Source organism: Lipotes vexillifer, unplaced genomic scaffold (assembly GCF_000442215.2).
Source record: "Lipotes vexillifer unplaced genomic scaffold, Lipotes_vexillifer_v1.1 scaffold1370, whole genome shotgun sequence".
NCBI lineage: Eukaryota > Metazoa > Chordata > Mammalia > Artiodactyla > Lipotidae > Lipotes > Lipotes vexillifer.
This window is the reverse complement of record NW_006781776.1, coordinates 46,683-68,331: the sequence shown is the minus strand read 5'-3', so window position 1 is coordinate 68,331 and position 21,649 is coordinate 46,683. Positions and strand designations below refer to the sequence as shown.

General features: G+C 38.9%; 1 protein-coding gene across 1 annotated transcript in view; it reads right to left on the bottom strand.

Moving 5' to 3' along the window:
- Window positions 1–21,649, bottom strand: part of PANK2 (pantothenate kinase 2) — a 28,352-nt gene that overhangs the window by 1,621 nt on the left and 5,082 nt on the right. The window contains exons 2-6 of the mRNA XM_007454835.1: window positions 12,818–13,170; window positions 9,406–9,659; window positions 8,165–8,341; window positions 5,147–5,270; window positions 2,680–2,805 (exon numbers count right to left, since the gene is read on the bottom strand). Of these exons, the coding sequence (XP_007454897.1) occupies window positions 2,680–2,805; window positions 5,147–5,270; window positions 8,165–8,341; window positions 9,406–9,659; window positions 12,818–13,170 (1,034 nt within the window). The remainder of the gene's footprint in view (window positions 1–2,679; window positions 2,806–5,146; window positions 5,271–8,164; window positions 8,342–9,405; window positions 9,660–12,817; window positions 13,171–21,649) is intronic.

Sequence of the window (21,649 nt, the reverse complement as noted above, 5' to 3'; positions counted from 1 at the left end):
GAATCAGAGAATAATCATACAATGATACAGAATCCATCAAGGTCTCCAAAGGATGCAATCAGACAGTAAAGTACTGTAAAAGTACTGTAAAAAAGAGAAGTGACTGAAAAAGGAATACGGGAAGATCCTGGAAGACCTGCTATGGATTAGAAGAACATATGAGGGACTTCCCTGGTGGCACAGTGGTTAAGAATCTGCCTGCCAATGCAGGGGACACAGGTTCGAGCCCTGGTCCGGAAGATCCCACATGCCACGGAGCAACTAAGCCGGTGCGCCACAACTACTGAGCCTGCACTCTAGAACCCGTGCTCCGCAACAAGAGAAGCCACCAAAATAAGAAGCACGCACACTGTAACGAAGACCCAACGCAGCCATAAATAAATAAATTTATTTTTTTTAAAAAAAAAGAACATATGAGAAGTCTCTGAAATATAAATAACTAAGGTTTAGTCTATTTTCCAAGAAAAGCTTCTCCAAAGAACATGCGGCCACACAACAGAGAGGCCTGCCCTTTCACTCTTTTTTGGCTTTAAAAATAAGCAGCCACGGGGACTTCCCCAGTGGTCCAGTGATTAAGCATCTGCCTTCCAATACAGGGGACACAGGTTCAATCCCTGGTCAGGGAACTAAGATCCCACATGCCGCAGGGCAACTAAGCCCGTGCGCCACAACTACAGAGCCCATGCACTCGCCCGCACACCTCAACTAGAAAAGTCCGCGCACTGCAACAAACAGCCCACATGCCAAAAAGAAAGATACCGCATGCCACAACGAAGATCCCGTTTGCCTCAACTAAGACCTGACGCAGCCAAATAAATAAATAAATATTAAAAATAATAAAAAATAAATAAATAAGCAGCCACATGAATGTATTATGAGAGAAAGTCAGAAACTGAAGAAGGGACACAACTGAGCAAGACTCAGCCACACTCAGAAACCCACAATTACAGCCAGAGAATAGAATTCAAGGGTGTACATTTTATTTATTTTATTAATTTTTTGGCCGCAGCACACAGGAACTTAGTTCCCTGACCAGGGATGGAACCTACGCCCCCTGCAGTGGAAGCACAGAGCTTTAACCGCTGGACCGCCAGGGAAGTCCCAAGGGTGTTCACTTTGTAACAGTTAGCTTTACATATAAAGTGGTTTTCTGTATCTGTGTTTTATTTTACAACAAAAGAAGGGATAAAGTTAACCATTATAGTGAGTTCCACTGAAGACCCAAAACCTACTATCTAGTAAAAGACAGAGGTTGTTACAAGACAAGAAGTGTAAGATGAGAACAGTAAACAATGAAAGAGAAAGGCTTGAGAAGAATCTATACAAAGCTTTCACAACAGCAGACACACTGACTTCAGTGTGCAGACAGGAGAATATTTCATGACTCAGAGAACCTAAAATAATCAGAGTTCCAGAAGTACAGAGATCGACATTAGAGCCAGAGGCATGAATGTAAATGGAAAACACAGAGACAAACAGAGCCAACAGGCTAACCAGAGAGGAAGTCAAAATGGGAAAAACAAAACTTCATAGAGGGTTCATGTCGTAATTATTATGATATGAAGACGTAAGTTAAAAAAAAAAAAGTTAACCTAAGAAACCTCCACATTCTGCCTTGAAAAAGGTTCAAAAGAGGTAGAAACTCAGCAGGAGGCAAATTATACTAAGATACAACATTAAACAGGATTTATTTTTATTCTAATATTAAGCAAAATAAAACAGGTCAAAGATCACAAAAAGCGAGATGCATATAAAAGTTATAAGAAACTGATAACTCAGTACTGATTTACTAATATAATAAGATTAGAGGTAAAAAGAAAGTTAGATAACTTAAACTTTAAGCTTTTTGATATGGGGAATTATGCACTTTGGGTTTTAACTATGAACTTAAGCAACTTAAAAGGAAAAACTTAAAGCAACCTTAAAAGAAAAAACAGCCTCTTCATATTACTTCAAATCCTACTTTGATTTCTGTCAATTCATAGAAACACTGTTAAAGTAAATATGCAAATATAATTCTGAAAAATGTTCATAATAACACTATCTACAATCCACTTTAACACTTTAAATAGTCCAACTGCCGCACAACCAAGGGGAGGAAAGAGAAAGTCCCTTCCATAGCTCTGGTTCTGTTCCTCAAACTGAAAAACAGAAAGGCACTTTCCAAAACAGGATTATCAGGTTGAGCAATTCAGTTATTCTTTTCCACATAGCCTGTCTACGTGTTATGTTCTTATGATAGTGTGGCTCTAATCCTGGAATGCTTTTTACTGATCTAGTTGTTTTTAGAACATACATCTTAAATAACTGGTAAACTGGCACATGAACTATATCAATACATAAATACTGACATCAAAAAATGAAAAAAGAACTCAGAGTAAGTGCATTTACAAAGTAAGTGCAAATTGCAATGGGGAAAATATAAAGGACGGTTCAGAAAAGAATACGGCATCTGTAATATAGTTGGCTGTTTATCAAGACTTTCTTCTTTAAAACTGCTGAAGCTCAAAATTAAATTAACCAAATATCTATGTTACATTAAATCAGGTAAGAAACAGCTTTTGAACATGACCAAAGTTAACCCATATTATACAAGTACAGAAACAAATAAGTTCCAGCGCAGCATGAACTGCATGCCCTTTATGAAGGTAACGTGTCACAGGAAGTAAGTCTGCTTACCTCGTGTTCCGAAAAAAGTGCTTTCAACTGTCCCTTGGACCAATAATCCAAAGCATATGCCAAAAGCCGCATGGCGATCGTATTAATTCTCAAGAAATTTCCAACAAATACCACCTGGTTAATGTTCTGAGCACATCAAAAAAAAAGGCAATTAGTTTTCATCTTAATTTCTGTTCTCTCATAAAAGCTACCCCAAAGAGAGTACCATGTACATAGTTTTTAGCAGCAAGTTGACTGCTGATCAAAAAAAAGTATTTACATTTAATCCAGTTGATCCAGGGCTACTTAAATTTGATCCCCAGACAACTCTAAACCTACTTCAAAGTATGCCAGAAAATGTCACAGGAGAATACAGATGAGGAAAAGCATTTGAATTAAATGACAAACAATAACTACAATTAAATAAAAAGTTTTATACAGTTAAGTAAAAAATATTAAGACCCAATTCAAAGAAGAAAAGTAACACAAATAGGCAAATTATACAAAAAATATAACAGACAAAAAAATTCAACCTCACTAAGTGAGCAAAAAAAGTAAAATTTTAGATCCATTAAAAGTTAGCAAAGAACTCCAGATGTTGGCAGCTTCCTTCCTTGGATGTCTGAGTGACCCAAGATCTTACATCCTGCGGAGAAGGAAGAATTCGAACATCAGCAGAAGGAGCTGGAAAAAAATCTGCAACTCCATCATTACCAAGCTGTACCAGAGAGCACAGGAGGCATACATACCAGGAGGAATGCCTGGGGGCCGAGCTCCTCCATCTCGTGGTGCCTCCTCCGCACCCACCACTGAAGAGGTTGATTAAGCCAACACAGTATAGATTTAGCATTGTTTCACAAAAAACACTGAAGGACCCAAATGTGTAGCAAATTCCAAGACACTTTTAAAGCTGAGCTGCTATAGTAAACAACTGGGCATTCTTGATACTTGAACAGTGAATATGTACACAGGGAAAGGAAATAACATTGCACTTTATAAGCACTGTATTGTAAGTGGAAAATGCAATGTCTTAAATAAAACTGTATTTTAAATTGGCACCATAAAAAAAAAGTTAGCAAAACAAACTACTCACTGAAATTCTACCCCCAATATTAGTCAAGTTGTGGTAAAACCAATCCATTCATTCATTGCTAAAAACGATCTAAATTGGTGCAGCCCTTGTGCAAAGCATCTTGGCAATACCTATCACAATTCAGAAGTATGATATTCTTTAGATGAGAAATCTCACTCCTGAATATGTCTCTTATCAAGAATAAATCCATCCAAGGAACAGCTTCATGCTTAAAAATGCTTTACTGCGGGCTTCCCTGGTGGCGCAGTGGTCGAGAGTCCGCCTGCCAATGCAGGGGACACGCGTTGGGGACACGGGTTCGTGCCCCGGTGCGGGAAGATCCCACATGCCGCGGAGCGGCTGGGCCCATGAGCCATGGCCGCTGAGCCTTGCGGAGCCTGTGCTCCGCAGCGGGAGAGGCCACAACAGTGAGAGGCCCCCGGACCGGACCAAAAAAAAAAAAAAAAAAAAAAAAAAAAGCTTTTCTGCAGAGCTATCATCGGCAAGCAACCAAATTCCCAGTTCTATGTGAATGACTTATGACATAAAAAGAAACCAAATATACAACCATGCAATTTAAAATATTTAAGTAAAAAACATAGAATGGTATGTACACCAACTAAAATATCTTAAAATACATAAGCACAGGACTTAAAGGAACATGCAACAAAGAAAACAGAAGTGTTAAAATATTCAAATAAAGAATTTTTAATTTCTTCATACTGATACAGTATTTTTAACTAAAAATGAGACAATCCTTTTGTACCTCTTGAGGTTTCCTTTTTAAATCACATGCTTATATTACCTATTTAAAAGAATAATTTTAAACAGAAGTGTATAAATAGGGATAAGCTATAAAGCTGCACCAACTGGATCCCCAAGGGAAGGCCATTCTTAGTTCTTTCATAGCCCTGTACAATGCTGCTTGACCTGAATGCTACAAGGCAGCACTGTAAAGAAGCTGAAAGCACAAAGACAGCTCTGCTGCAGTGGAGGGGGAGCAGGGTGGGCATTCCTCGGCCCACTCAGTCTTCTCCCAGCTTCAGTGCCTTCCTCTGGATTCATTCCCAGGGACTCTAGAGCTCAACAGTGGGCGTGGCGTCTAGATTCAGCATCACCATCCAACACCACCACCCAACAGTCCCCATCATCTGCAATACTGGCTACCTTCCCTACCTTCCTCTACTTTTTCCTCTACTTCTAGATAGTAGCAGTGTTTATCTTGAGTAAGGACAAAAAAATCTATTAAGACTAATCTACAGGTGAAACGTTTTAACTTTGCCAATGAAACAAACTCCACCACTTACGACTACATTTAGGCACTGTTCAGAAAAAACAGACGTATACAAGGCGGGGCCCACATAGTAAGTTCTGTATTTTCCTCAGAGCAACTAAAAAAAATCCATGTCCCCTTACTTCATTAAGGGCACACATTCTTGCTATTGAGCCAATGTTGTTGGTGATGGTGATCAAAGTCGCTCTGGCAAGGTCCTCTTTACTCACAGCTTCTCGCTTCTCCTTGCTCATCATGTTTCCAAAGCTATGACGGAAAAAAAATATCTCATTGCTAAACCAAAGGCAACACAGCTCAGTAGAACTTAATGTTACTTTACAAAGACAAAAGTAACTTTCAGGGCACCACTGTTCAAATATTCAAACATTTTATTACAAAATAACAGAGCATCTGCTCAAATAGAAATGCAACTTCAAGAACTCAAGCATTCTTTTTTTTTAAGTAATAGGACACAGAATTTTAGTTTAGTTTTTAGTTTTTTCCTCAAATATTTTTTTAATGAACTTTTATTTTATTTTATTTTATTTTTGGTCACGCTGCGTGGCTTGTGGGATCTTAGTTCCCTGGCCAGGGATCAAACCCATGGCCCCTGCAGTGGAAGCTCGGACTCCTAACAACTGGACTGCCAGGGAATTCCCACACCCCAAGCATTCTGAATGAGCAAATGGCTTTCCCTGTGGTTTCCACTGAAATCTAGTTTTGACGCCACGTATCTGCATATTCAGATCCATTGAAGGCACCATGCTCCTTCTGCAACCAGGCTAAATTTCAGGAAGATGCCTCAATTAGCAATTTGCCCACAACTGCACAGCTGTTCCACTCAGCTAAATGGTCACATTCACATCTGGTAAACTGCTTTATCTGACAGCTGAGTCCTTGAATAAACTATTTAAGAGTTTCAGATTTCCCTAGAAGATCAGGTATTTCAAAGTACCTGACCAGCAGAATTGATATATAAATAACTGTGACCTGATTACAAACCAAACCAATCAGAAAAGGAAGTGATTATCATTGAGCAGATGCTACAAACATAGAAAATTAAATCTACAGCATTTACAAAGTACCTAAGATTAGTAAACAAACATGTATATGAGTGCCTTTTCTATTATTAAAAACCATGTGCCCCAATACACAAAAAAGCAACTGTATTTCTAAACAATCCAAAAATGAAATTAAGAAAACAATTCCATTTATAATAGCATCAAAGAGACTAAAATGCTTAGGAATATATTTAACAAGAGAATAACACTTGTACACTGAAAACTACAAAACATTGGTAAATGACAGCAATGATCTAAATGGAAAGACATTCTATCTTCTTGGGTCAGAAGACCTGATAGTGTTAGGATGGCAATACTTTCCAAAGTGACCTAACAGACTCAACACAATCCCTGTCAAAATCCCAGTTGCCTTTTAGTGCAGATTATCAACAAGCTGATCCTAAAATTCACATGGAATGTCAAGGGACCCAGGTTAGCCAAAACAATCTTAAAAAAGAAGATTAAGTTGAAGGACTCACTCTTCTCAGTCTCAAAACTTAGTACTACAAAGCTACAGTAATCAAAGCAGTGTGGTACTGGCATAAGGACAGAAATACAGATCAATGCAATAGAAATGAGAGTCCAAAAATAATCCCATACATTTATGGTCAAGTGATTTTCAACAAAGGGGCTGAGAGAATTCAATGGGGAAATAATAGTCTATCCAACAAATGGTGCTGGGACAACTATATATCCTATATAGCCACAAGCAAAAGAATGAATCTGAACCTCTACCTCACACCACACACAAAAATGAACTCAAAATGGATCACAGACCTAAATGTAAGAGCTAAAACTATAGAATGCTTAGAAAAAAATACATAAGTCAGTCTTCATGATCTTAGGTTAGGCAATGACATCAAAAGCACGAGTGATGAGAGAGAAGATAGATAAGAATGAGTTCATCAAAATTTAAAACTTCTATGCTGCAAAGGCCACCATCAAGAAGTGAAAAGACAACCAAAAGACTGGGAGAAAATATCTGCAAATTAGGTACTTGATAAAGGACCTGTATCCAAAACATATAAGAATTCTTACAATTCAATAATAAAAAGACAAAGAATCCAACTAAAAAATAAGCAAAGACTTGAACAGACATTTCTCCAAAGAAAATAAAGAGCCAATAAGTACACTGAAAGATGTTCAACACCATCAGTCATCAGGGAAGTGCAAATCAAAATGAGAGATCCCCTTACACCTATTAAGGCAATTAAAACCCAAAAGACAGACAATAACAAGTATTGGCAAGGATGTAGAGAAATTTAAACTCTTATATACTGCTGGTGAAACTGTAAAATGGTACAGCCACTTTGGACAACAGTTTGATAGTTCCTCAAAAGATTAAACACTGAGTTACCATATGACCCATCAATTCCACTCCTAGGTATACACCCAAGAGAATTAAAAACATATGTCCACACAAAGACTTGTAAATGAATGTTTATAGCCCCATTATTCATAATAAACCAAAGAGTTGAAGCAACCCAAAAGATAATCAACTGATAAATGGATAAATACAACATTGTAAATCCATACAAAGAATATCATTCTGTAGTAAAGAGGAACAAACTACTGATTCATGCTACTACATGGATGAACCTCGAAAATATTATGCTGAGTGAAAGAACCCAGTCACAAAAATCACATATTGTATGATGCCATAGAGAGACAGAAAATAGACTAGTGTTTACTAGGGACTGTGGGTGGGGGAATGGAGAGTGACAGCTAACAGATACAAGGTTTCTTTCTGGAATGATTAAAATGTTTCAAAATTGTACTATGAAGATGGCTGCAAATCTTCCAATTCTACCTCCCCCACCCCTTAGCCCCCCCGTAACCGTAAGTTTATTTTCTACATCTGTAACTCTATTTTGGTTTTGTAGATAAGTTCATTTGTAGCCTTTTTTAAGATTCCAAATATAAAGTGATATCACATGGTATTTGTCCTCCTCTGTCTGACTTACTTCACTCAGTATAAGAATCTCTAGGTCCATCCACCCATGTTGCTGCAAATGGCATTATTTTGTTCTTCTTTATGGCTGATAATATTCCACTGTATTATCTTGTATTTCTTAGAGCACACACGTCCCTTTCCCTTACCTTGAAGCCACAGCCCAGCCTGGCAGTCCAAACCTCTCATAGTCCCCTCCATAAATGTCTCGTACTAGTTTATCCACTTTGGTGCTATCTCCACGTGATGCCATTTCAAGAGCTTCTTCAAATGTGGTACAGCCAGTAAGAAGACAGCAAAGACCAAAAAAAGTTCCTCCTCCAAGACTGTGATTAAAAACAAACATAGTATTATAACATTTTTCAAAATAAGAATAGGAAGGTAATATTTATGAATCCAAAACCATATTCATGTATCAACCCACTCTTGCCCCATCCCAATCATACAGATGCCACTAAGTAGGAAACAAGTCTGTGAAAAGATAAAAATAAAGTGTCTAATGGACACCTTCAAGATACCATACTCACATAAGCCAAGCAAACAAAGCAGCAAAACACAGAGCCCACTTCTTTACCCATATCCCCAATGCAGTCTGGGCACCTGCTGAATACCAGGAGCCTCAGGTGCAGATCAGCCCACCAGGGCCATGGTGGCACCTCTTCCCTTTCTCTCTCCAAGTGCAAGCCCTGAGTCATCCTCATCCAAGCATCTTGTCACCCTGGGTCATCAGCCCCCCTTACCCGACTAGAACTCCTCCATGAATGTGTTTTCTCTCCCAAAATTACTCCTCTCATTCTTTAACTGACACCTGTTCAAACACTTGTTTATCCCAATCCCCAGCTCCTGTTTTTCCTCAAGTGATTGCTGATCCTTAAACCAAAAGGTATTCATTCTCATCTGCCACCTAATCCTCCCTTTTCAGACCACCCTCCCCCATACATTTTTCTACTGCTCAGTACCTCAACTTCTAGATCTCACGACATCCCCTGGCCATGTGTATGTGTGGATACATGTAAAATCTAAACTAGTTCAAAGCTGGGATCTTGCCTTGCCTTCTCCTTATAAATGCTACCTAGTAGCTTTGGTTACTTTATGGTATATGCACACTATAACACTATCTGAGGGCAGGGACCTTGGGCTCAATGAGTCTGCTGATGAGATGTTTTATGAAACTACGGCAGTGAAATCTTCAGCAATAGAGATTAAAGAAAAGTAGATCATGAAATCAGAATTTCCAAAGAGAAACAATATTTGCTTGCACAATCCCAGAGAAACATATCTTTCACATAATTTTAACAGGTTCTTGAAGATGTTCTTACATGCAGTACCTGAAAGTTTTAACCCATTATGATATCAAGAATAAACAATGACCTTTATATAAAAGACCTACCTGGTACCTGTGACCCGCTTATAATTATCTTTGGAATATACTGCTAAGATGCTAACCCCAGAGCCAATGTTCACCAGGAGCAGAGGGTATGGATTTCTCAAATCAAATGGTAACTTCTGACATTTTTCAGAATCAGCTGGGTTTTCAAAGTAATAGCACTGTGACCGTCCATTGAATCCAACTGAGTCAATGTATAAAATTCCTTTTATTAAGCAATCTAGTTCATCAAGCTTGCAAAGCTGAAGATCACCTATCTGTAATGAAATAAAAATGTATCCAGATTTTTTTAACAAGCCAAGCAGAAATAAAAACTCTGTTTAATAAGGCATTCCCCTCTACATAAGACAAACCACAAAAGTGCTCATGGATGTGTACTATTTGTGCTTGCTTTACAAAACAGATATGGAGACAACAAATATAGGGATGGACTGACAAGACAGAATTCTGCTCCCACAGACCCAATACACTCAAACCACCGCAGCAGCTAGAGAAATGTGCCAAAACCCAAGCAGAAAACAAGATGTCTGCTTACGGGGACCATGAGGCAGGAGCACAGCTGAAGGCACAGCCCCATCAGAAAGCACACTCTAAGAAGTCTAAATGATGCAAGGAGCTGGAAACACATGGCAGGAGCCACAAGGAATCCAAAATCTACCTTCCAAAGACCATCTTCAAGGCTACAGAGCAGTATCAAAGTAGGCCACACTTTATTATTAATAATCTGCAGCCTAAGGACTGAAAGTATCCAATCAGAAAGTAAAATACTTCACTATTTAAACTGATTACAGCCTCAAGGGATGGGGGGAGTTTAGCAGAATCAAAATTTTAAAACATTGTTATCAACTTAATTTCATTTAAATAATTAATAAAGGGATGATTAAATTATTATTCATATTATGGAACACTGTATAGCAATTAAGGGAAGAGGATCTTTATACAAACATACCTATATATCAATATATATACTTTTTTTTTTTTTTGGCCATGCCACAAAGCATGCAGGATGTTACTTCCCCAACCAGGGATCGAACCCGTGCCCCCTACAGAGGAAGTGCAGTCTTCACCACTGGACCGCCAGGGAAGTCCCGAGAATGAAGAAGATCTTTATTCAATTAAGAAATGAAGTGGGAAGAACTCCAAGACATGTTTTTAGTTTAAAAAAAAAAAAAAACCAAGCTGAGAAATATTTTATACAATATGATCCAATTTGCCTCATTTTAAAACCATATTTATATGCACGTGTATGTGTCATACACAGTCATGCACAGAAAAACTAAAAAGATACATGAACTTTTAACTGTGGTAACTTTGCAGAGATGATATAAAACAACTTTCACTTTTTACTCTATGAACTTCTAACCCATTTGAATGCTACCAGCATTATCTACCTACTCAATATACGTGACAAATACAAAGATGCCTCAACCCCCTAAAGCATCTATTTGTTTAAAACCAAGTTTAGCCCTGCAAGTCCTCCCCCTTCAATTCAACTCTCATTTGATTACATTATACTCAATTTACTTTGATCCAAAGGAGATGGAAGTTAATAGGTAACTTCATCTTAATCCTTAAGTAATCCCTAATTACAAATATTAAATTACTCCTCTGAGGAAACCCAAGCCCTTGAAAACATTCATCACTGTCCTTATTTTATCTGCCCATGCCCACTCTGCCACAATGAATTCAATTCTGATTTCCTGACACTTGAATCTCAAGTGCCAGCATTTTCATGTCAAAGCAAAATCATTTTACACTGGTAGCCTACTGGAATAAAAGTAGTTTTCTGCCATTGTACGTCAAACCAATCCCTCCTTTTATCTTTCCCATAATTCATGTTACCTGAAGTACCCTGCTGTGCTATTAATCCTAATGAATCCCAGCCTAATTGACAGAGTCAGATGACCAAATACGTAAGCTATTTCACTAACTCGAGTTACTCATAATGTACGTGTTGCACCCACAAGCAAACTCAATACAATGTGAGGAAATCTGATTCACATAAAAAAGAAACAGGGTAAACTCCATATTTTAAAAAATACTTCACTGTGGTTTATTAGATAACAGTTACTCCAGATGCACAAACAGGATTTGTTAGGCATTTCATTTTCCCACAGTTTTCAAGGACAGCGCTGGTGCACACAGATGAGAAATCCCAACAGCCTAAGAACCAATCCCTAAAGTCTAAAATCTACTCTGCACCTCTCCTTGGATTAGCTCACAGCACACAACCTCCGGTAACAGCCCAAATGGTATTCAAACATGTTCCAAAGGCATCTCTACAGGGTCCCAGAAATCGAGAGGTTTTCTCCTCTACCTATCAGTTATAATCCAGAGTCCACTGTGACCGCAAAGGAGGGGGACCTCCTCTCCTCCTGCTACCTTCCCGTTTACTCACAGGTAGAAAAGAAACCACTGAAAACCAACAACCAAGGAAAATTCAAGCAAAGAATGCAAAACCAGTTTTAAAATTCATGTCAATTCTATATTATGGTTATGGTCAGTTATGGGAGAAAGAAGATAGAGGACAAAGAAAGACAAAGTCACAAATCATACAATGACACGCAAGGTTGGGGGCGGGGAGAAAATGAAAAACAACATAGGCAAAGGCAGAATCTCTGTAATAACATTCTCATTGGTGGCATTAAAAACATGGTCACTGAAGATATTTTAAATCTACACTGCACTCTGAAGGTCAGAGCCTTGACCAATTCGCCTATCAATTCTCCCATCTACCCCCACATCCACCCTCAAATGACCTAGCCTCAAGGCCTTACACACAGTGTTCACTGAATGAAAACAAAATCAAGGGCCCACTGGCACTCCACATACTATCCAGACTCCTGTTAACAACTGTGCAGCTCAGGACACATCAAAAGGCATTTGGGGAGAGCAGACTCTGCTGTCAACCATCTCTGACTAACCCTGAGGCCTGAAAAACACTGCTTTGGACCAGAGTTCCTCATATTTCTAAATAGCAAAATTGCCAAGAGACAAATGAGGGGGATAAGAAAAATTATGTGGTAGATAAGGTTGGAAACAATTTTATAACATGAAATGACATTAATTTTTTAAATTATTTTTCAATCACATTGTTCAAGACAATGATATTGTTCCTCACTGGTATTTCCTTCCTGTGCTTATTACAGCTTTACTATTTTTTCATACTAAAAGAACAACAAAATGCTATGCTGTTAGTGCTTCTGATTCTCTTCAACTCATCTGAATTGGGCAAAAAGTAAACTATACAACAATCTCTAGATGGCAACTCCTATCACTAACTGATATTTAATCTTAACTTGACTCAAGAAAATTCAAGTTCCATTAGAGATGGAAATGATTCCACCACTTGCTATTGGTATTATGTTTAACAATCAGATTACCATAAATTGTATATAAGCTAAAAAATGCATACTGTGAGAAAATCCTGCTCAAATTTGTACGCTCCACCTCCAGTGGCACAAAAGACAGTGTGGAGACTCGAGAAGTTTTTATCTCTGCCCATTTGAATAAAAGCAGGCATGTCATGAGTGGGAAAGCGTATAAAGTGCAGATTGCCTTTGCGTCCACACAGAGTCAGATCCTTCAGCTCCAGGTGCACGTCCCGAATACCCGTGGACCCATAAGCCACATTGGAGGTCAGGTATTTTCGAATGCTTTTAAGACTTTCCACTTCTTCCTCTTCTTCTTCAGCAGTGATGTCTTTGGGTTCAAAATAAACCAGCTTGACCAGGGTCCCACCAATATCCAAGCCAAACCAAGGAAAAACTAAATGGGGAAGGAAAAAAAAGTCAGAACAGCTTTTTTTCTGAAAACTAAATTTACACTTACTAGATTAACAATTTATTTCCTACCTTGAGGTTTCCAAGAACTATATACACAAAAAGGTTTTTGGGAGAAGAAATATGATTCTGTCTAATCTGGAAACAAATCTTAAAAAAAGAATTACAAAGATCAAGAAGAAAAATATCACAACGTTAAGCCATCACAATCCTCTTAGACAAGCCCAAACTGCACTGAGAAATATTAAAAAACAGCAAAATGACTACCCATTAACCTCAACTCTGAAAAAAAGATTGAGAATGAAAATCTTTAGCCTTGCCCTTGCCTTAAAGAAATGTTGAGACTTTTCAGAGCTTTGGTTTAGTACTCAAACTAGGGCTAGAGGAAATTCCCAACCCTATGTAACATATAAGCTCCAGTGGTCAATTTCTCTCAAACCCTGATATCAACCAATCATCAGGTTTCAATGGCCATCAGTGGGACAGGTGTTTCAAAGTTAATACCCGTTCCCCAAAAATCTATCCCAAAAAATCCATCCCAGGACTTCCCTGGCGGTCCAGTGGTTAAGACGCCTGTGCTTCCAATGCAGGGGACGCAGATTTGATCCCTGGTAGGGGAACTAGGATCCCACATACTATGCGGAGGAGCTAAAAAAAAAAAAATCCATCACAAAAAATGGAGACTGCATCAAGATAAACTGCATTAGCTATACATGCCTTCTCCTCCCACCTTAAATCCTAGAAATGACTAAAGATATAAACTTACTGATTTTCTAAAATAATTCTGAGAAACAAGAAGTGATACCATCAGCAGAATGAGCTTGATAGAGGCAATAACTGTCCAGAACCCTGAAAAGAGAAATGCTATAAAAATGCTATAAAAATTGGGAGCAGCTATGAAGGTGCGGGGAGCAGATGGGTGCTCCATCCAAGCTGTTGATGGGGTAGCTGCCACGGGGAAACAGAAGCAGGCTCTGGTGCAGTCATAGTGATATGGTGGGAAAATACACTTGGCACAACTGGACAGGCCCGCCACTCCCCTCCCCCTCCTCCAAAGAGGCAAAGTCTTCACTGGGCACAGGCACTTGAGCCCAAGCATCAGTACACATCCATGTAGCTGCTGTTACTCAGAAGTGGGGAGCCCCCACATTTGGCCGTATTTCCCATCTCTCCCCTACAATCCATCCTGACAGACTGGTAAACAGACACTGCACCCACTGACAGGAGAATAGCAATCCTTAAACCAGAGATGATCACTTTACAAATCAGAATCACCAAAAGGGAAAAATCAACACCACAAAACCAAGAAGCTAACATCTAAAGAAGGAGTTGCAGGAACAAAGAGGAGGCTTTAAAAGAATCATAAATATCCTCCAAGGTAAAATGAGATCTCATCCATGTAAAATGAATAAGCTATTGTAAATCAACTATACTTCAATAAAAAAATTAATTTTAAAAATGAATAAGCGGGCTTCCCTGGTGGCGCAGTGGTTGGGAGTCCGCCTGCCAAGGCGGGGGGCGCGGGTTCGTGCCGCGGAGCGGCTGGGCCCGTGGGCCGTGGCTGCTGGGCCTGCGCGTCCGGAGCCTGTGCTCCACGGCGGGAGAGGCCACATCAGTGAGAGGCCCGCGTACTGCAAAAAAAAAAAAGAAAAAAGAAAGAAAGAGCTTCTTACACAAACAAAAACTGAAAGATTTCATCAATACTAAATCAACCTTACAAGAAGTGTTAAATGGGCTCCTTTAAGTGAAAAAGAAAAGGTACAACAAGAAATAAGAAATTATAAGGGCCCGCCGTACCGAAAAAAAAAAAAAAAAAAAAAAAGAATAAGCTACCATAAAGAAAAATTAGAAATTAAGAAATGATTGCCAGTTGCGGTTGTGGCTGTTAAGAATCTACACATGTGGGCTTCCCTGGTGGCGCAGTGGTTGAGAGTCCACCTGCCGATGCAGGGTACGCGGTTTCATGCCCCAGTCTGGGAAGATCCCACATTCTGTGGAGCGGCTGGGCCCGTGAGCCATGGCCGCTGAGCCTGTGCGTCCGGAGCCTGTGCTCCGCAACGGAAGAGGCCACGACAGTGAGAGGCCAGCGTACCGAAAAAAAAAAAAAAAAAAAAAAAAGAATCTACACATGTGACAAAATTATATAGAACTAAATACACACATACAAGAGTTTATGTAAAACTGGATAAATCTAAACAAGGTCTGTGAACTGTATCAATGTTAATTTCCTAGTTGGGGGTTGTGGGAGAAGCTTTCAAAACCAAAAAGAGCGGGGCAGGGGGTGGGGCGCAGGGCAGGGGGACACACCAATATACTTAACATAGGTGACTCTCAAAAACAGGCTGAGTGAAAAAAGCTTGGCACAAAAGGCTACATACTATATGAGTCCATTATATGAAACTCTAGAAAATGCAAGCTAATCATTTCTGTATCTGATAGCAGATCACTGGCTCGGAGAGTGAGACAGAGAAGGACTATACAGGGGCAGGAAAAAACTTTCTGTAATAACCCAAATCTTAATTGTTGGGGGCAAGAGGGGAGCTTCATGGTTGTATATATCTGTCAAAACGTATGGAACTATACACTTTAAATGGATATATTTTATTGTATATAAATTGTATCCAATAAAGACACTTTTATAATAGAAAAAAAGGAGAAATATTTATTTCCAAAATAAAGCTCCACAGATACATTTAATAACAAAATGGGCACAGAAAAAACAAATGGAAAACAAAACTAAGAAACTCTCCCAAAATGCCTCTTGAGTATCAAAGAAAGGTAGATATATAGAACACAGAATCAGAAAGTCCAACATCTGTGTTATATGAGTTCTAGAAATTTTCTGGGGGAGACAGGGGAACACAGGAATAATTGGCTTGAAATAAAATTAATAAGTGTAGAAAGGGGAGATGTATAGTCACATCCCATTGAAATTTCAGGAAATCCCTAAAAACTCCCAAAGGAAAAAAGTGAATTCCTACAAAGATACATAAATCACATAAAGGTAAAATTAGACTTTTCGTCAGTAATACAGATGCTAGAAGACAACAGCGCACTGGCAAAGTCGTAAGGAAAACAATTTGAAATTCATATCCAGCCAAATCAGCTTTCAAATGGGAGTGCAAGAGAAAGACATTTCTACACATGAAAGAGCTCAACATTTACTATTCAAAGACCTTCTCTGAAATAATTAGCAGATGCACTCCAATATAATTTTTCAAAGCACCCAAGAAGATATGAGCTATATAAACAATGATAAGCACAGGAAGCAATACACGCTGACTTTTAGGAAAATAAGCAATCTGCAACTAAAATACTTACATGATTTCAACATAGGAAGTCGAAGAGGGAAGAGAAAGGAGAGGGAAGTCAAAGCAAGCAGCAGCTCTGTCTCGTTGGGGAACGGAAGATAAAGATTCTGATTATTTCTAAACAAGAATAGAGAAGTGATGGTTTAAATGCGTTAAAAATTTACAGGTTGGGGTCCCTGGTGGCGCAGTAGTTAAGAATCCACCTGCCAATGCAGGGGACACAGGTTCGAGCCCTGGTCCAGGAAGATCCCACATGCTGCGGAGCAACTAAGCCCATGCGTCACAACTACTGAGCCTGCACTCTAGAGCCCGTGAGCCACAACTACTGAGCCCGTGTGCCACAACTACTGAAGCCCACGTGCCTAGAGCACATGCTGTGCAACAAAAGAAGCCACCACAATGAGAAGGCCGCACACCACAAAGAAGGGTAGCCCCCACGCACTGCCACTAGAGAAAGCCCGTGCAGCTACGAAGACCCAGCACAGCCAAAAATAAATTTAAATTAATTAATTAAAAAAAAAAAATTTACAGCAACTCCAAAAAAAGAGAAAATGAACATATGACCTTCAAACAACTAGGGGGAAAAAATCAGTTCAAAAACAAAGAGGAAAAAAAGTATAGTAAATACAAAACAAAAAATGACAGGAATGAATGCAAACATATCAGTAATCACAGACACGTCAAATTTCTCTTCCAGATTGAAGCGAAAATTCAGCTATATGCTTATATAAAAAGATACATCTAAAATAAAATACAAGTAGACTGAAGGTAAATAAACGGTAAAACACCCACAATAGAGTCCCATCATAAAGAGGAGTTGGATTCTTTAAGATGAAAACGGCATTCAGTCAAAAATGAATAAATCAAAATCTTAAGCACCTCACTGGAGACTGACAAGACGGCTGACTTACATTTAGGAAACATGATATAGTAAAAGTCAAACCTTATGTTTCAAGACCAATACTGCATTTATCAAGGGCTCACATTATAAGAGGTGCCCCTCCCAACAGTGATCTACCATCCCTAAGCTCGCTCGCAATTACTGGGTTGGCCAAAAAGTTCATTCAGGTTTCTGTAGCAGCGCACAAAAACCCGAACGAACTTTTTGGCCAACCCAATATATATTCACTGACTAAATCGGTGAGTAGTCACTGTCACCATGCTTTGCCACATTTATATAGTTGAATTTGGGTAAGCAAAACAAATGCCTGGACAATGTTACTCCACTCTATTAAGCAAATGTTAACAGAAAGCAAACACAATACTAGCAGACTGAAAAGAATTCAAACAAACAAAAAGCATTATAAGAGGACAAAAAGAAATTATGTCGTGTGCATATAAAACTATAATTGATATGATCCTGACATATGCTTCAAAAAATATTAAAAACAAGGAGAAACTGACAAATCTACAAATCAGCAGAACCTCAAATTCCAGAGAACAAAACCAAACCACATTCACTTTCCACAATATCTCAAAATAAGAAATTAATCCAACAGACACAAGGAAATAAATCTATCCACCTGGAAATCTTCAAACTCATTTCTATTAACTCCGAAACTGAAGATGAAATCAAAACAATTTATTTTTTAATGAACGACAATGAGAAAACTATATAGCAAAAGGAATAGGATGTCTACCCAAGGTGGGACTCAAAGGGAAACTTCTAGCCTTAAATGTTTATCAAATGTATTCAAAAAGAAGGAAGCCTGAATAAAGGGGAATGTCACATACAATCTGAAATGCTAGAAAAATAAAGCAGACCCAAAATAAGCAGAAGGAAGTTATTAAAGATGAAAGCAAGATGTAAATGAAATTAGAAAAGCATTATCATGAACAAAGCCACAAGCTGATCAGTAAAATCAAGCTTTGAAAAAGCCATTAAAACAGACAAATTTCTGGTAAGTGTATCTAAGAAAAAGAAAGATGTAACTTTTCTCAAAAAAAAAAAAGGATCAAAGAAGATGAACTACACGACCAGAAACTACAAATTAGCCAATTTACAACTTTGTAACAGTGAATTTAAAATGTACACTAAACAGAGGATTAGCTAGAAAATAAAAAAGTGGCTCAAAATGAGGTAAAAAACACAAATCAAAAGCACTGAAAATTTTTAAAAAGAGGTCAAAGATCTACCACCCAAACAACAACAAAAAAGCACCAGGCCCTAATGGTTTCCAGGCAAACCATTAAGAGCTTCTAGGGCACAAAAAAATCTAGAAAGATTCCCAAGTCATTCTAACTTCATATCAAAAGTAGAAAAGAAATGTCTCACAAAACAAATGCAAAAATATTAAATTAAACAACAGAATCCAGTTGTGCAATAAAAGTAATACACCATGGCCAACAGGGATTCTTTGGAACACAAGAATGGTTTTCACATTAAAACTCCAATTAAGGAGGTTTGCTTACATTAGTACACTGAAGGAGAAAAACCATGATTATCTCAATACACTCCAAAAAATAAAAATTAAGAGAATTAAGCCAACAAAATAAAAAAAATTTTTTAATAACTGGACACACCAAAAAAGAATACAAATACCAATAGCTTTTCCTATGTTATAAGCAAAATCCAGCAAGAAAATGACGTGAAAAAATGTTATGCATAACAAAAAACATAAAATATTTATAAATAAATCTAATACTAAATATCCATGATTGCTATTAAAATGGTGTACTGAAAGACATAATAGTGGGAAGATATATCATGTTCCAGGAAGGAAAACTAAATACTATTAAAGTGTCAATTCTCCCCCAAATTAATCTAACTAACAATATCAATGCGGCTGACTCCCCAACAGCCATTCCACCTCAGTCAGAAAGAGAGCCCTGATTTTTTTTTTTTTTTTTTAAACACCAACAGAAACTCCATTTCCAGTGATGAGGGACTAACTCAACCTGGCATGAGTCATGAAGTCTGGCCCTGACTGGAAGGACAAAAAGTTTCTTCACTAATGAAATCAACAGTGCTGGATATGACTGAAGTAAGAAGATTCAATTCCTATTTTCCTACTAACAGCGCCATTCTTTTAACCATCAACTTTAAGATGATGCCAACCTTGTGGAGAGCAAAGAAGAGACACAGCACTCTACCAACAAATATATCTAATCAACAGGATTGGAATCTGAAGTTTTGGACATATCTAAGACCAATGGAAGACTGTAATGCTTAAAACAAATTAAACCTTACTCCCCTTTCCATAGATTAAAAAGTTGAAACATTAGTTTATGGCTATTATGTTTTAAATGAGCATCTATTAACAGCCAAGCACTTTACTGCACGAGTTTATTTAATGTTTACAATAACCATGCACGGTAATCACCCCACTTTACAGATTAAGAAACTGAAGTGCAGGGACTTCCCTGGTGGTCCAGGGACTAAGGCTCCGCACTCCCAATGCCAGGGGCCCAGGTTCGATCCCTGGTCAGGGAATTAGATCCCACATGCCGCAACTAAGAGTTTGCATGCCGCAACTAAAGATCCCACAAGCCACAACTAAAAAAAAAGATACCGCATGCCGCAACTAAGACCTGGCACAGCCAAATAAATAGATAAATATTTTTTTAAAAAAAAGAATGAAAGAGGGCTTCCCTGGTGGCGCAGTGGTTGAGAGTCCGCCTGCCGATGCAGGGGACATGGGTTTGTGCCCCGGTCTGGGAAGATCCCACATGCCGCAGAGCGGCTGGGCCCGTGAGCCATGGCCGCTGAGCCTGCACGCCTGGAGCGCTCTGCAATGGGAGAGGCCACAACAGTGAGAGGCCCGCATACCACAAAAAGAAAAAAAAGAATTAAAAAAAAAGAAACAAGTGCAAAAGAGCCCAAGGTCACAGTCAAGAAAAGGCAGAAGTGGGACTCAAACTCAGATTTCCTAAGTCCTTTTAAAAGTATCTTTTGGGCTTCCCTGGTGGCGCAGTGGTTGAGAGTCCGCCTGCTGATGCAGGGGACACGGGTTCGTGCCCTGGTCCGGGAAGGTCCCACATGCCGCGGAGCGGCTGGGCCCGTGAGCCGTGGCCGCTGAGCCTGCGCATCCAGAGCCTGTGCTCCGCAACGGGAGAGGCCACAACAGTGAGAGGCCCGCGTACCGCAAAAAAAGTAAAATAAAATAAATAAAAGTATATTTTAACCAGTATCTATACAAACTTAACAACACAAAACACATATTCTTGGGTTAAATTTTTTTTAAGTAAAAGTAGTTTAATAAAATTCACATACTTTAATAAATAAAGAGGACCAACAATATATAAGGAAAAATAAGGAGCCTAAGGCTGAAAAAGTAAATAGCCTTATTATATCCTTTAGTAGCTTGTGGATTTTTTCGTTAATCAAACATTTACATATCCAAGATCTGAGAGACAATGAAAGACATGGGAGGTCCATTAGATGCATGCTCTCTGACAGTATCTCAGGCCATACAATTCTGTTATTTCTAAACATTCAGCCTATCAAAGGGGGTTTAGATTCCTATCAATAACTGACAGACTGCCCCATATACTATGACATGATGACTACTAGAACAAGCCTTCCAATTCTTATTCAAAACACTATGTATGGCACTTCCCTGGTGGCGCAGTGGTTAAGAATCTGCCCGCCAATAGAGGGGACACAGGTTTGAACCCTGGTCCGGGAAGATCCCACATGCCGCGGAGCAACTCAGCCTGTCCACCACAACTACTGAGCCTGCGCTCTTACCCGGCGTGCCACAACTACTGAAGCCCGTGCTCAGCAACAAAAGAAACCACCGGAATGAGAAGCCCGTGCACCACAACGAAGAGTAGCCCCCGCTCGCCACAACTAGAGAAAGCCTGCGCATAGCAACAAAGACCCAATGCAGCCAAAAATAAATAAATTAAAAAAAAAAAAAAACGCTATGTGTTTCTGGCAGGAAAAGTCATGGAAAGTCAAGGAACTTTTGCTATGCCCTCACATTCCTATCTCACTAACAGAAGGCCTATTTTATCACTTCTGATTAGTGAGTCTTTCCATTAATTTTCAGATATTTTAGTCTGTTTTCAGCCTTCAGCATATTTCCTGATATATTTCCTCTAAGGTACTCCACCTAGACAATGTACACTTGACTTAGGACACATTTCTAGAAAGAATTTAAACTTTCCCTCACAGATTTATGTAAAATCATCAATAGCACACTGTCTCAT